General features: G+C 40.0%; 1 protein-coding gene across 2 annotated transcripts in view; it reads right to left on the minus strand.

Annotated features, from left to right (window-relative positions):
* LOC105551000 (carboxyl-terminal PDZ ligand of neuronal nitric oxide synthase protein) overlaps window positions 1–15054 on the minus strand; it is a 336582-nt gene that overhangs the window by 70704 nt on the left and 250824 nt on the right. Inside the window, exon 4 of one of the 2 annotated variants that reach the window (XM_011996099.1) lies at window positions 14226–14284. In XM_011996099.1, coding sequence (XP_011851489.1) covers window positions 14226–14284 — 59 coding nt within the window. Of the gene's footprint in view, window positions 1–14225; window positions 14300–15054 lie in introns of both variants that reach the window. The other variant, XM_011996098.1, reaches the window with a different exon arrangement.

Below are 15054 nucleotides of genomic sequence, written 5' to 3' on the forward strand. Positions count from 1 at the left end.
AGTCAGGACCATCTCCAACAATTAATTATGTGCTGACGGGAGACACTGAGCAACAATGAGCTCATGTGCAGATCTCATCTGTCAGGGGCTGCCATTCGGAGGTTCTGCTTGCTCACCCCCTCCAAAAAACCTTTATTGGAGCAATTAATAAAAACAAGATGAACACATTTGCCCTTTATGATGGCTTCATTTCTCCCACCCAACCCCTGATCATTATGAATTATCAGTAAAAACAGCAACAAGTGAGACAAGAGATGAGGTCAAAGACCAAGATAATCCACAAAAAAACATAATCAGACCTAAAGCAAAGAGCTAACTGCACAGCAGTAGCTGGACAGGACTGGCATCCTCGACCAACCGGAGGAAGGAGGGTGTGCATTTTCAAAGGCAGCCTTGCTTAGTGGTTAAACCCACAACATCAAGAGGTGCTGGGCTCTCTTCCTGAGCAAAGCTGAACAAGGTCACTTGACTTCTTGTTTCTCAGTGTTCTTAACTGTGAGGCTGTCTTTTTAGTATTATTTGTGTGCTGCTTATTATCTTCTATTAGAATATATGTTCTGATGTTCTAATGTTAACATTTTTGTCACTGTTCCCAAATACCTTCACATATGGGCTCTGTTCAGGGCTCAACACATGTCTATAGGTGGGTTGGTTCATTCATTCATTCATTCATTCATTCACTCAGTCCCAGATAAAAGTCTACGGAATGAGTGTAATTAATTTCTGGGAATTGTGCAAAAGTTTAAGAAGTCAATTACATTGAATATATATGTATTGAGCCCTATTGTGTGTGAGACAAGTGGTTAAGGAGACCCAAAGATAGATAAGATATAGTTCCTACTAAAAACTGTGACAGATAAACTACAATAAAAGGATAAACTTAAGGTCTGTGTATAACACCTTAGGGTCCAAAGGACAAACCTTAATTAGATCCCCACTGTGGGGGTAGGGATGAAATTAGGAAAGAATTCCTGGTGGATGTGTTATTTAAAATAAATGTTGAAAGATTAATAAGAATTTGACAGGCAGAAATGTTAAGCCAAATACAGAGGACTCCTCAGTTAATCATGCTTTGATTATGGCGACTGCCAGCAACAGGGAAAGGCTGTAACTCCTCAAGAGCCAGGTCTCAGGGTCTCCTGATAAATGATGTGGAGACTTGCAGACAACCCAGCTTTTTCTACTCCATTTTTCCCAAATTCTGTGCTTAACCTTCTGGACCTCACAGTCATCCTCACCTCTCCAGTCTGAGGTCTGCCACCAGACAGGAAGCCGAGGCTCACAGTCTGATTGCGCTCTCAGAGGTGTGACACCACCATCCTTCCTCCCAACTGTGCCAGGACACAAGATGGAAGCCACAGAAAGCTTACCCAGCCAGGCCAGAGGACAGGGCACTGTAGCAGTGTCTAGACAGGTGTTTAGTGCAAAATGCTCAAGCTGTGGAGTAAGCTACAACACTGTCCTACTACAACCCCATATTAAAGGTTTTGTCAGGCAGGGGCTACAGCTCCAAATCAAGACCAATCTTTATTTACCTTTGGGGTTAGGGTTGGTCACATAATGGTCCTTTACCCTGGGCCATCATATGGTCCTTACAAGTCACTGTAAAACCCAGGCCCTAGGCCAACATTCCCATCATCCATGTGATTCCAAGGACATTGAGGGTAACATAAAGGCCCCTCCTATGTGAATCCTCTTCCCTTTAATAATGTGAAACTCACCAACATGAGATTGGTTTGTATTGAATAATAAGACTCCTCTAACAAAATGCAAATGCCTTTTGGGCTGGTAAATAAAATTTTTTAAGCATTCAAACATTAAATCATTAATAAAGTTAATGAAAAATAAAGTTTGTTTTTTCTCCTCCTACTCTTACTTGAGCAGTAGAAGAGCCAATGATAAACCTTCCCAGTTTTAGATGCAAATATTCAAAGATGATGTACAACACTTCTTGGCAAAAAAGGAGTCTTACCTTGGAATTCATAAACATGCAGGAGTCTGGGGTCCATGAATTCTCCTAAAATTCAAAACTTTGCCAGAATGATTTTTTTTTTCTATGGAGAAAATAGTTTTCAGCAGATTCTCAAAGGTATTTGTATCCCAGAAAAGGTCAAGACCATCTGATGGACTTCCAGGCCAGTGCCGATTTGGTAGCAAGGAGAGAAGTCAAGGACAGAAGTGTTTGTTTTATTTTGCACTCACTTTCCCTTCTGAGATTCTTCAATGCTTTGCACAAATTCTAAATGGATTCCCTTTACACATTTAAGAAGAATAAAATGAAGCACAGAGTAATGAAATTTGACACCAGCCAATCATTTTGTAGTAGAACTGTGACCAGCCTGTTTCCCTGTTCCCCTGTTACTTTCCCCACAGGGTAATTCCCTCCCTGGTAGACAGTATTTAATTTTGTGAAGTTTTCTAAAGGTGGCCTAATTTAATTTTCTATCATTAGTGTAAAAGATGCCCTCTAGGGCCAGGCCCAGAGAGGCGGATCTAGAAGTTTAATTTTGATTGCTCTGGTAGCTATTTTCAGTTTCCTGCTGTGCAGGTCTATGGGCTCTCTCATGAGCTCCCTGCCCTGGGGGTTGTGATAACCCTTCCCAGTTTTAGATACAAAAGGGCTGTGCAAGGGTAGAAGACAAGGCCACCAAGAGGATAAACCAGGTTAGTAGCCTTTTTGAGATGAACATTTTAGTGCAGCAAACAAGCAAATCAAGGCTGCCCCAGCTTTGTCATGCAGTATGTATTTACTGAGCACCTACTATACACTAAGAATCCTTGTAGGCACTTGGGATGCAACAGTAAAACATGCATGGTCCCCACCTTCATGGAGTTCATGCTAAGAGTAACCATGACACAAATTTCCATTTTTCAGGATGACTGGATTTAAAATCAAGTAGGAGGCCAACAGAGGCAGAAAGCCCTCAGAAAGGGCAAAGGTAAAAGCACTGAAGCTTCAACCTGAGATCACTGGGGCCTCCTCTCCCTTCCTCATTTACTCTATATTCAGACACCACTAGTCTGAATGGTCCATGCTTAAAACAGCCCACAGGTTAACTTCTTTCTTTGCATTTCTGCTGCTGTCACCCAGTTTGGCCAGACCCAGATACTCTTCCCATTACACTCAGATCCCCAAGCAATCTCTCTTCAGTGCATCTCAATGACAGGAGTTTCTTTCCATTTGGGATGAGTTGCATTCCAAGCCAGACTGGTTTTCCTAAACTATCACTTTCACTTTGGAACTTTCAGAGCCAAAGCCATCATGGGAAGACTGCAAGTACAGATGTGGGAGGAAGCTCTTGATATATTACTGAGAGAAAAACAGGATAATTTAGAACTAAATGCAGAATACTAGAGTTTGGAAGAATATCTGAGTGTCAATATATTTGCATATGGAGCAGTACTAGGAGGAATAGGTGTTGAAGAAAGAAAACGGACACTTTCCTTTATAAAACTCTTCACAACTTTATTTTTAGTAACAGTTACGTATTATTTGGTCATTTTAAAACTTACACTTCATCTTTCCCTGAACATTTATCTAAAAACCATCATGGAAAGTCTAATAGAAGTCACAGTGAGATCCTTGAGGACATGGGGGACACCCTGTTTGTTTTTGCATTCCAAGCGCTTTCTACATAGAGGCATGCAATGACTTTTGAAATGAAAGGGTGAAAGAAAGAAGGAGAGAGAAAAAGAAAGGTCTTGGACACATATGCTAATATGTACATATGACTTGGAGCCACCATACCTCCAATGATTTATAAGTCATCAATCCCTTGCTGGAGACTCATCATCCATTGTAGGTATTTACTGAGACTCACTAAGCACAAGGGACTTTTTGCACCTTATAAGGAGGGATAAACACTACAATTCAGAATTTTCCCTTCAGGAAAGGTAAAGAATATATATAAATATGTAGGGTTGAAAGCAAACAAAAGAGAAGGAAGCAAAAAACAGAAATAGGAGAAATGAGAAGTGGTAGATGATACTGCAGGGCAATGCAGAAGAACAGAAGAATGTGCTGGTGTGTTTGGAGGTGTGGGGCATGCAGGGGTAAACGTGGAGGGAGCCATTTCTGTGAAGTAAGTGGTGGAAAGCAACACCAGGCCACGAGGACCTGCAAGATGGTGGCCCTGACAAAGACATACCCAGGGCTTTGGAAGAAAGGGAGGGTTAACAGAAGACGGGCTCTTGGGTGGGGTTAGCAGGGTTAAAAAAAGGATAGGAGAGAGCTGAACATATTTGTAGGGAGAAAGAGGGTGTCCAGGAAGACAGAGAGACAGAGCATAGTTCACAGCTCAAGGTGCTGAAGAAACAAGTGAAGATGGGTCCAGAAGAGAGAGAGAGAGAGGCAGTGAACAGAAAGACAGTTGGGAGTGACACTAAGAGATTCTAAGGGAGGAGAGGACAGCTGAGGAATCTCAGAGAGGTGTGGGGGGTCACCTATGGAAAGTGAGGGTATACAGGGTTGACAGGTAGAAGGTAAGAAGGGCATTATGATGGGTATTATCATCTACCAGGGTGAATAAGGGATTGCTAAGTAGCCCTGGGAACTAACAGAAGCCAGACAGCATGAATGGTATTTCCTTCTCCTTCTTAGTTCATAAGATTCTCCATGCGTAAAATTGGTAATTCCTACTCATGCATATGTATGAAAAGGCACTAGCAATGAAGGGTTTTGAAGCTAGAGGAAATAAAAACATCAACTCTACATGAAACACGACTCATGACTAGAGTGATGGACACTCATATCCACCAGATTGGGTGACCCAGAAATGATATGAGAAGTTAGAAAGAGATCTATAGGCTGCGCTGCCTCTGCATTTCTGATGATCAGTTTTCTCAGTTTAGCAGAGGCTGCTCAAAAACCTTAGGCAGTGGGAAGCTGAAGGAAGAGAAAACACTCATCCTTACAGAAACAGTACAGGAAGGGCAGATGTCACCCCATCACTTATAAACCACACAGAGAGCAAAAGAGACATGTATGTATCATAAGCAAAGAACAGGGTACACCTCCTTCTCTGATTTTTTTTATGACCCTTTGTGCCTTGGAGGCCTTCCAGAGTCTAACGGGAATGGAGAAAAGGGAATGCATTCCAGGATTTGAGTTGGAGCTTGGGGCATATGTGGAAGAAGGGAAGATATAGAGTCATCTCTGTCTGGGAGGTCTCTGATTTTGGAGGGACAGCATGGACTTTGGAGAGGTATCTTTAAGACTCCTTAAATCTTGGGAGTGCTTTTTGGCTCCACAAAACAATACAGTGACTAAATTATTATAGCATTTCCCTTATCTCATAATTATGATTCTACTTATGTATCCCAGGTCAGGATTGTATATAAGCACATTTTGAAGAAATAATAATGCTTAAAATTACACGTACTTTAAAAACCTTCCATCTTTATCCCCATAGGACCTTTTCATCATCCCTTTATAAGGGTATTACTAGCTCCTCTTTTTAAAATATATATTTATTTGATCTCACTGTTAAGTTGTAATTCATCATACCATGGTTCTCCTTTCTTTCACTACCAAGTAACTAAACAGATGTCCCCACCTCTCTACTGAAACTGCTCTGCAGGAGTCACCACCTCTTCCATCTGATAAATGCAAGTCTTTCTTCTGTCTGTACTCTGAACTACTCACTCTCCTGTAAGGATGGATGCCCTTTTCATTTATTTCCAAGTCTTTACAAAAGCTGCTCAGGATTTCTTCTACCTTACTTCCATAATAAAAAGGTATTTAAGGAGTTCTTTCTAAGCTTATTCTTAAAGATAATTCACTGTCTTCTGTCTTACCTTTTTGCCATCAAAAAATTGTCTTTGTAGACTACATTTTTCCCCTTCAGCTGTTTTAAAATCTTTGTCTTTAACATTCTGTCATTTCATTACTGAGAGTTTAAGAACTGATTTCTTGTTTACCTTGCTTGTAGTTCGATGTGGTTCCTGAATCTCAGCATACCCATCTTTCCTAAATCTTGCTCATCTTGATCATTTAAACTCTTGATCGTTAACTAAGTGAAATATACTACATGGGTATCCTGATTTCCCAAGAAATTCCAAATATCACAGAATAGCTCTATCAAATCCCCATTTACCTTAAATGTAGTTTGTCCTGTATTTTCATATATAATTTTTATAACAAAAACAGAACATGCAAGCTTATGAATAAGGCACCTTTAAAGGTGGATAGCACTGAGTACAGAGGGCAAAATGTGTGAGTACAGAGGGCAAAATGGGCAAAAGTGTGAGTGCCAGACAGCTCTCTAACCACACAGCAGCTGTGTGACCATGGGGAGGCTGCCCAATATCACTGAAGCTTAATTTCTGTGTTAAGAATGAGAATGATAGATTCTACCATTCTACCACTCAGGGTTGTTGGGATTAACTGAAGTAATGCATGCCAAGTTCTATCTGACCATATTCCTTGAGAGTAGGACTGTGTTCTAGTAACCACCTGTACCAATGTATTGCTACTCAACTCCAAATTTACCTTTCAATACAAGCTCTGTGGTAATAGACGGAATTCCTTTAAGTACATCTCCTGTACAGCAGCATGATGGTAAGATTCCTCTGCAGAATGGAGGAGAAACACTGCAGAATGAAAGGACTTCTCTTGGTCCGTCTGCTACACAGCCCGTCAGTGGTGTGGATATGAGGACATCCAGTGGTATGCATGCCCAGAACACATGTCCCTCAGTGAACTCAGCACCAGTCCAGCCTGGTGATCACCTCCCCACAGCCCTCATAAAGCACACACTAGGTGTTCTGGGCCACCTGTCCACAGTGATGTTCTAACTCTCTCTGCTAGCCTTCCCCCTGCCACCCAGGTTTGTTTTTCACAGCTATCCTGATGTAGGCATTGCACACTCTATGTCTCTCACCCACAGCCATACCCCAACTCCACCTGTGTGTCCACCCACTGGCGGCAGATCACCTGCACCCAAGACCTGGAGGATTGCTTTCTGTTCTCCCTGCAGTTGGGACCAACTCTGACATAGGCAATCCAGTGAATTTCTCTATCATCAGTAGCTGTAATCATACCTTCTACATTAATGTCTAAAGGGCATCTTGGGAAGGGATCTACCTTCCAAGTTTGTGCTGCCTTGCGTACTCTCCTCTTTACACCTTGTAGGTACTCTTTTATTATAGTTTAATGGTTCTTTATAATAAAATTCTTCTGTTTAAATCACTGTGTGCTTTCTGTCTCCTGATTGGACCCAGGCTAATACACCAGTGTTTCCCCTAGTGCCTACCACAATGAACAACAAAGCACATTACCTCTCCACGCAACCTTTTTTCCCTTCTCTAGTTAGCCCTGAATAATTTATCTTTTACTTGCTCAAAATCAAAACAGATCAATGTAGAAAGCCAAAGTTAGAATAGACTTCTAATTCTTAATCATGTCATTATTTGGATGTTAACTGATGCCATTTCTGGAGACTGGCTGGAACTCCTAATGGAGACTCTGCCTAATTTGATAATTTAAACTCATAACTGGAGAATTACTTCCATTCTGGCTCCTGAAGACTTCAGGTCAGATAAGTTTACTCCCTCTAGTTTTAAAAAGGATTTTTGTTAGTCTATTCACTCATTTCAAAGAACATAAACAGCCTAGGGACTAATTTAGTCAAACATGTTAATTCCATCAGTGTCCACCAATAAGACTAGGACAGGGGATGCTAAAGCAGGAAAATTGAAACTCAAAAGCACAGTGACTTCTATAACAGTACAAATACTCCAATACTATTTAGTTTATTTTTTTCTAGGAAGCATGCCCTTGAAGCCAGAAAGAGTAGAATAAACTGTTAAGAAAGAAAAGGAAATCCAAAATGAATAAAAGAGAAAAAAACCAAAGTCTCTATTTTCCAGGCCTACCACTGTTCTATTCAACAGCCTTATCAGTGACTTGGATGAAACTATGAAGTATGTTTTTTGGTTTTTTGTTTTTTTGTTTTTTTTTTGAGACAAAGTCTCACTCTGTTGCCCAGGCTGGAGTGTAGCCTCTGCCTTCCAGGTTCTCACTCTGTTGCCCAGGCTCGGCTCACTGCAGCCTCTCCCTCCCAGGTTCAAACAATTCTCTTGACTCAGCCTCCTTAGTAGCTGGAATTAACAGGCACCCGCCACCAAACTCAGCTTATTTTTGTATTATTAGTAGAGATGGGGTTTCATCACTTTGACCATGCTGGTCTTGAACTCCTGACCTCACGTGATCCACCTGACTTAGCTGCCCAAAGTGCTGAGATTACAAGTGTGAGCCACCACGCTGACTGATGAAACTACTCTTATTAAAGCTGCCCTTAGCAAAAAACTCGGAGGGAGAAGTAGCCTATTACTAGAATCTGATGTGGTGGTTTTACACTGGGTCAACTCACCTAGGCTAGAACTATGTGTCTCAGCATTCCCTCTCCTATTTTAGGGGTGCCCATAAGAAAAATTTGTGGGAGATTTGGGAAGTGGAAGTGAAGCAGCAGCTATTATGTGCTGGAGGTCATAACTGGCTAGAGGTGGGAAACAATGGACGTCAAGGTGCCAGCGAGCTGTTTTGTTTTTTTAAAGTTTGTCCTCACTTTCCCCCGTACCTAGCTTGGCATCGAGCTCCCCTTCATGACAATCAGTCCTGCTGAACAACAGTGAACTCAGGCCAACTGTCAGAAACTTCACTGCAAACTCAAAGGTGGTAGCCACGAAGAACGAACAGCCTTCCGGAGACTTCTGCCCTGTCCCCTTTGCAGTTGTAACCTAGCACATGGATGTGCCTGGCTTCCTGCACATTCTGACTCACAACCCACACCAGGGTTGGTTAATAATTATTCTCTGAGCCTTTCCAGACCTTGTACTTCCCAGCTCCTACTGAAATTGTATAGGTCTAAATCCTATAGCAAATTCCTTATTACAGTACACTCACAGTCATCCTGCTTCTCTGATTGAAATCCTGATTCACAAGGATTCAAAAACTGAAGAACAGCCTCAAATCAATTACATTTAATTTAACATTAATATATGTAAAGCTTTATATTTAGGCTAAAAAACAAAGAAACCTATAGAAATAAAGAATGAGTAAAACCTGAATTAAAAGCAATTACTGTTAACATCCCGAGGAGTCTGAACTACAACTCCACTATGACCTAGGACCAAACACAGTTTGCTAAACAAATAAATGACACTGGATCTAATTCATACAACATGAATGTACAACTTAATATTGTGGGGGTAAAAATATGTCTTCCACATTTTATACTGGTAAGACAGAATATCTGGGATATTCTATTAAACTCTAACATTTTAAAGACGAAATACTGTTTTATGAAATTAATAAGTCTAGAAAAATACAGTAAGAATGGCTTCAAGAACTTGGGTTAACTTAAAAGAGAAATAAGATATATATATTTGTGGCTCCAGAGATAAGAGCTAGGATAAATGGAAAACAATTATATATAAAAAAAATTTACTTTTGCTTAATGAAGAACACTGTAATAGTGAATCACTTCCTGTGATAAAGAGGTATACTGTAATAAAGGATAAACTGAAAAAAAAAAAAGAGAAATTGGTTCAGATGTCCACTATAGTGTTGTTAACCTCTTAAGATTCCATGATGTTAGAGGTGACCGAGGCTAAGAGAAGGGGGTGATGGGAAGTTACTGCTTGATGGGCATGGAGTTTCTGTTTGGAGTGATAAAAAAGTTTTGGAAACAGATAGTGGCGATGGGTGCATAGGACTATCAATGTAATTAATGCCACTGATTTGTACACTTAAAAAATGGTGAAAATGGCAAAATTTATGTTATATATATTTATTTCACCACAATTAAAAAATACGTGATTCTGTTATTCTATATGAATAATGCAAAAGAGTTAAATAAAAATTTTGACTTAACAAAAAATAAAAAATTCATTCGTCTAAAGTGAACACTTCAGTAAGCCAGTGTTTCATGAAGCCATAAACAATTATATGTATTCTTCAGCAGAGCTAGTGAATCAAACCAGAGTGGTCCCTTAAGGGCAGAAAAATAACTGTACTCATGAAAAGCTCGTTTGTAAATGTTACCATATTATCATGATAATAAATATCCTTGTTCATGATAAAGTGGACCATATACATTTTAGAAAAAAGTCCTCATACACACACACACACACACACACACAGAGAGAGAGAGAGAGAGATAAAAATTCACATGTACACAGACCAAAACATCACAATTTAATATATTTTAAAAAGTACCCAGGACACTGAAAACACAGTGGCTAAAGTTTATTTCTTTGTTTTTAAACACAAGTTGCTAAATTTTGATAGACTAGAAAGACATCCACAAGACTATCAACAATCAGAGAGCCTACTGTGTGAGTTTTGAGGCCAAAGAAAAATTCATTTAACATTTAAAATGTATTTGGCTTTCCCCGTCCCCCCTAATATTTCTTCTTAAAAATGAATGGATGGAAAAAGACATACTAATACTAATACTAATTGAATAAAAACAACTTTTTTAAAAAAGAAAAAAAGACTCTTACTACCTGATTTCAAGAACTATTAAACTATGGTAATCAAGACAGCATGGTACTAGTGTCAAGACAGACAATTAGACAAATAGAACAGAATAAAGAGTCCAGAAATAAACTTCACAGATATGGATAACTGATGTTTAGCAAAGGCACTATAGTGGAGAAAGAACAGTCTTTTCAACAAATAGGGCTAGAACAACTGGACGTCCATTTGCAGAGAGGGAGGGAAAGAGAGAGGAACAGGGAGAAAGAAGAAGAGAAGGAAGAGGGGGAGGAGGAGAAGGAGAACTTTAATCCATTCCTCATACCATATAAAAAATGGAATCAAATTGGATCATACACATAAACATAAAACCTAAATTTAAACTTCATGCTGTAGAAGAGAACAGAAAAATCTTTGTGACCTTGATTTACATACAGATTTCTTAGCTATGACACCAAAAGCACAATCAATAAAATTTTAAAAATTGACAAACCGGACTCCATCAGAATTTAAAACTTTTGCTCTTTAAAAGACACTACTAAAAAAAAAAAAAAAAAAAAAAAAAGACAAGCCAGACTTGGAGGAAATGTTTGTAAATCACATACTTGATAAAAAGTATTATATCCATAATTTACAAAGAACTTTCAAGATTATGAAAACAAAATGGGCTAAAGATTTGAACAGATGCTTAAAATATATATATACAAATGCCATGTAAGATCAAGAGAAGGCTGAGTGCAGTGGCTCACGTCTATATTTCCAGCACTATGGGAGGTTGAGGTGGAAGGTTCACTTGAGCTCAACAGTTCAAGACCAGCCTGCACAACACAGTGAGACTCTGTCTCTACAAAAAATTTAAAAATTAGCTGGGTGTGATGGTACACATCTGTAGTCCCAGCTACTCAGAAGGCTGAGGTGAGGGAATTGCTTGAGCCCAGAAGGTTGAGGCTGCAGTGAGCTGTGATTACACCACTGGTACTCTAGCTTGGGTGACAGAGTAAGACCCTGCCTCAAAACAAACAAAAAGATGATATTTAATATTAGTCATTAGGAAAAAGTAAATTAAAACCACAATGAGATATTAATAAACACATATTGGAAGGGCTAAAATTAAAAGGACTGACAATTCTGGATGTTGGCAGATACGGAGGAATTGGGACTCTTGTATATCACCAGTGGTATCCCTTTAGAAAGCAATCTGGCAATTTCTTTAAGAGTTAAATGTATACCTACCATATGACTCAGCCACTCTGTTCCTGAGTATTTACCCAAGAAAAATAAAAGCGTATGTCCACGCAAAGACTTGAACATAATGAACAAATGTTCATTACACGAACATTCATAGATGCTTTAATAGTAATAGCCCCAAACCAGAAACCATCAAAATGTCCATGAACACATGAATGGCTAGGCAAGCTGTGATATACCTATAAAACAGATCACTGTTCCGTAATAACAAGGGATGAACTGCTGATACATGCAATGATAAAGAATGAATCTCAAAATAAATTATGCTGAGTGGAAGAAGCCAGCTCCTCCCAAAAAAGAGGATATACTGTTGATTCTATTTATACAAAATTCTAGAAAATGCAAACTCATCAATAACAGAAAGGAGATCAGTGGTAGCTTGGGAACGTGGGGATTGAGACTGGGGACGAAATGGGAGAGAAATGAGGAGGGAAGGGTTACAAAAAAGCACAAGGAAACTTTTGAGGTGATAGATATGTTCACCATCTTGAATGAGAGTTATTCACCAAATTATTCAACTTTAAATATGTTTGATTTTTGCATACCAATTATACCTCAATGAAGCTGCTAAAAATAAGCAAAGTCAGCAGCTTACTTGGGATATGTGAAAACTTTGGGGAAAGTCCTTTCTTTCAACCAGCAAAAGGCAGAACTCAGACTCATGATCAGCATCCATAAGGAGGTCACTTTTGTCCATATACGGTGCCAGCATTAAAAAAATAAAGCCAAGAAACTCTTCCTTTTACAAAATGCATATCATAGACGCCTGTCCATTCACATTCTTCAAGGCAGCTTCTGATGTAATCTGTTTCTTAAAGCCTTTTCTCATCACTCAAGTAGAAGGTAATTGTTCCCTTCGGTGAATCACCATAACACTTAATTTTCAGATATTAATTCAATGCATTTATCCATTCACCCATTGCACATATATTAAGTGCTTCATTTGGGCCAGACACAGGTGTGGCGCTAGATATACAAAAGTGAGTAGAAGGGCATAGATTTTTCCCTCAAGAGCCTAACAGGCTAGTGGCAAAAAACTGACATTTATTTTTTAAGAAAGTAACAGAAACACTATAACAACTATTTCAAAAAACATTAAACAGTACTACAGGAACACAGGGGGATAAATTCATTTTGTCAGACATACTATCTTATACCTCAGTGACTTGTCCATTTCCCACTAGTCTAAAACTCCCTGAGAACAAGGGACTGCAACTCATTTAGTTTAGTAATCTATGAAATTACCCAGCACAGTACCTGGCATGAGTATTTCACACCTGCACATTGTTTGGATGAATGGACATTCCATTTCACAAGCATCTGCTCTTTAAAAGGCAGGGCCACCATGCTGCCAACTTCATACGTTGAGTTCCAACCCTTATCCACTTTGTCAACAAAAGCATGGCAATAATTTGAAAGCAGACAAAATCAAAACCTAAGTCTAGGTCCCCAAATTCCTAAAGAAATGGCCATTCTTCCAATGAGGAAAACAGGAAGGAGGTGGGGCTTGGTCTGCAGAGATCCAGGATACAAGAATGACACCCATGACTCGAGCTCCTGCCATGGTTCCTGGGAGAGCCTGGCTTTCTACATGTTCTTGCTATATGATATTCTTCTGCCCAGGACAATACACATGACTGGCAGCCATCTAATCTCTAGAGGAATCAGTCTCCTTGTAAAAGCAATTTCTGGGTGTGTCTCAGTCCGGTCTACTATAATAAAATACCAGAAACTGGCTGGCTTATAAATAACAGTTTATTTTTCACAGTCCTGGAGGCTGGGAAGTTTAAGATTAAGGTGCTGGCAGACTTGGCATCTAGTGAGGGCCCGCCTTCAGCTGTGTCTTCCCATAGGGGAAGGACATCACCATGGGGCTAGCTAGTTTTCTGGGGCATCTTTTTATAATGTAAGTTCACTAATCCCAAACATAAGGGCCCCACCTTCATCACTTAATCACCTCCAAAGGTCTGAACTCCTAATTCCATCTATCTTGGGGGTTAGGATTTCAACATACAAATTTTGGGGAGACAAAAGCATTCAGACCTGGAGATACATTTGTGACTTTCAATTTCCTGCATGATCACAAAGCTCTTATTACTATGCTCAATTTCTGAAGGGGCAGAGAGGTGGAAGAGATAACTGTGGGAAATTGTTAGCATAGGGTGATGGAATAACCCAGTTTTCTTATTTCGATCAATATATATGCAATTTTAGAATTTCAGTTAGGACAACACTAGCACAAATTTAAAATGTCTCCAATTACAACCGAGAGGTTTAAATTAAACATCAAGCAGAAATACTCCATAGCTTCCTTAATGCAATCAAGCATGACCAGAATGATAAGGCAGATTTACTTCTTGTACTCACATCTAATGGAAGCAACAGGTCTCAGGAGGGAAAAGCACAGAAGTTTATTTAAATTTGCCTGGATCCACCAGCCTGACAGGGTTGGCTGTAGGAGAGGGCAGGGGGACTCTGGGGCTCAGTGATATCTTACCTGTAGATAGGGTCCTGCATCACCAGCATCTTGCTCTCATCCCATGTCCATTCCTTTTTCTGCAATAAAAGAAGCTGTAAATGAATAAGTTAGGCTTGTCCTCAGTTACAGAACCAGGGCACACATTGAGCTATGCATACTTATGCAAACACATGCATTTTGCTCCTGACCTGACTTTTTCCCTCTAAGAGGCCTGGAGTTGATTGCTCCAAAAGGATGAGTAGAAGATGTCAAGTGTTTAGTCTGATCAGTTTCCTCCAAGCACTTTAGGAGAATGTCTCTCCAGGGCTCAGAGGGCAGGCAGAAGCCAAGAAGGCCTCAGGGAATACAGAGGGTGAAGTGGTGGTGTAGTGTGGAGCTCCAGATAAGCCAGGTAGGTTAATTGGTACAATTGCAGAGTGACCGCAAAGAGGCTATTCATTCTGGCTGTAAACCTAACTTATGGTGAACACAAAAGAGACCCTCTAGGCTGGGGATGAGGAGTTGGAGGAAAGTTGCAGTGCTTGCTGAGGTGAGAAGCACCCCATTGTCGGGGGACATTAGGGTCAGTGGCCAATGACACCCCCACAGGTCCAACCTCCAGGTGCAGAGACAGAGAATCCTGCTCTACCTTCATCGGCCTTTGTCAGAGAGACTTTGCTGTCCAGGGAAATTACGAAAGAACACATTCGTTTATGAAAGAAGGACTCAAGAAGGGGGAAAAGGCAAAGGGTATACAGTGGATTAATTGAATGCTTTTAGCTATATGGATTTCTCAGAGATAATACACAGGGTGGCCACTCTCTAAACATACTGGGCTTTGGAGGTTGTTAGGCCCCCACCTGGGACT

The sequence above is a fragment of the Mandrillus leucophaeus genome, unplaced genomic scaffold (genome assembly GCF_000951045.1).
Source record: "Mandrillus leucophaeus isolate KB7577 unplaced genomic scaffold, Mleu.le_1.0 Scaffold502, whole genome shotgun sequence".
Lineage (NCBI taxonomy): Eukaryota > Metazoa > Chordata > Mammalia > Primates > Cercopithecidae > Mandrillus > Mandrillus leucophaeus.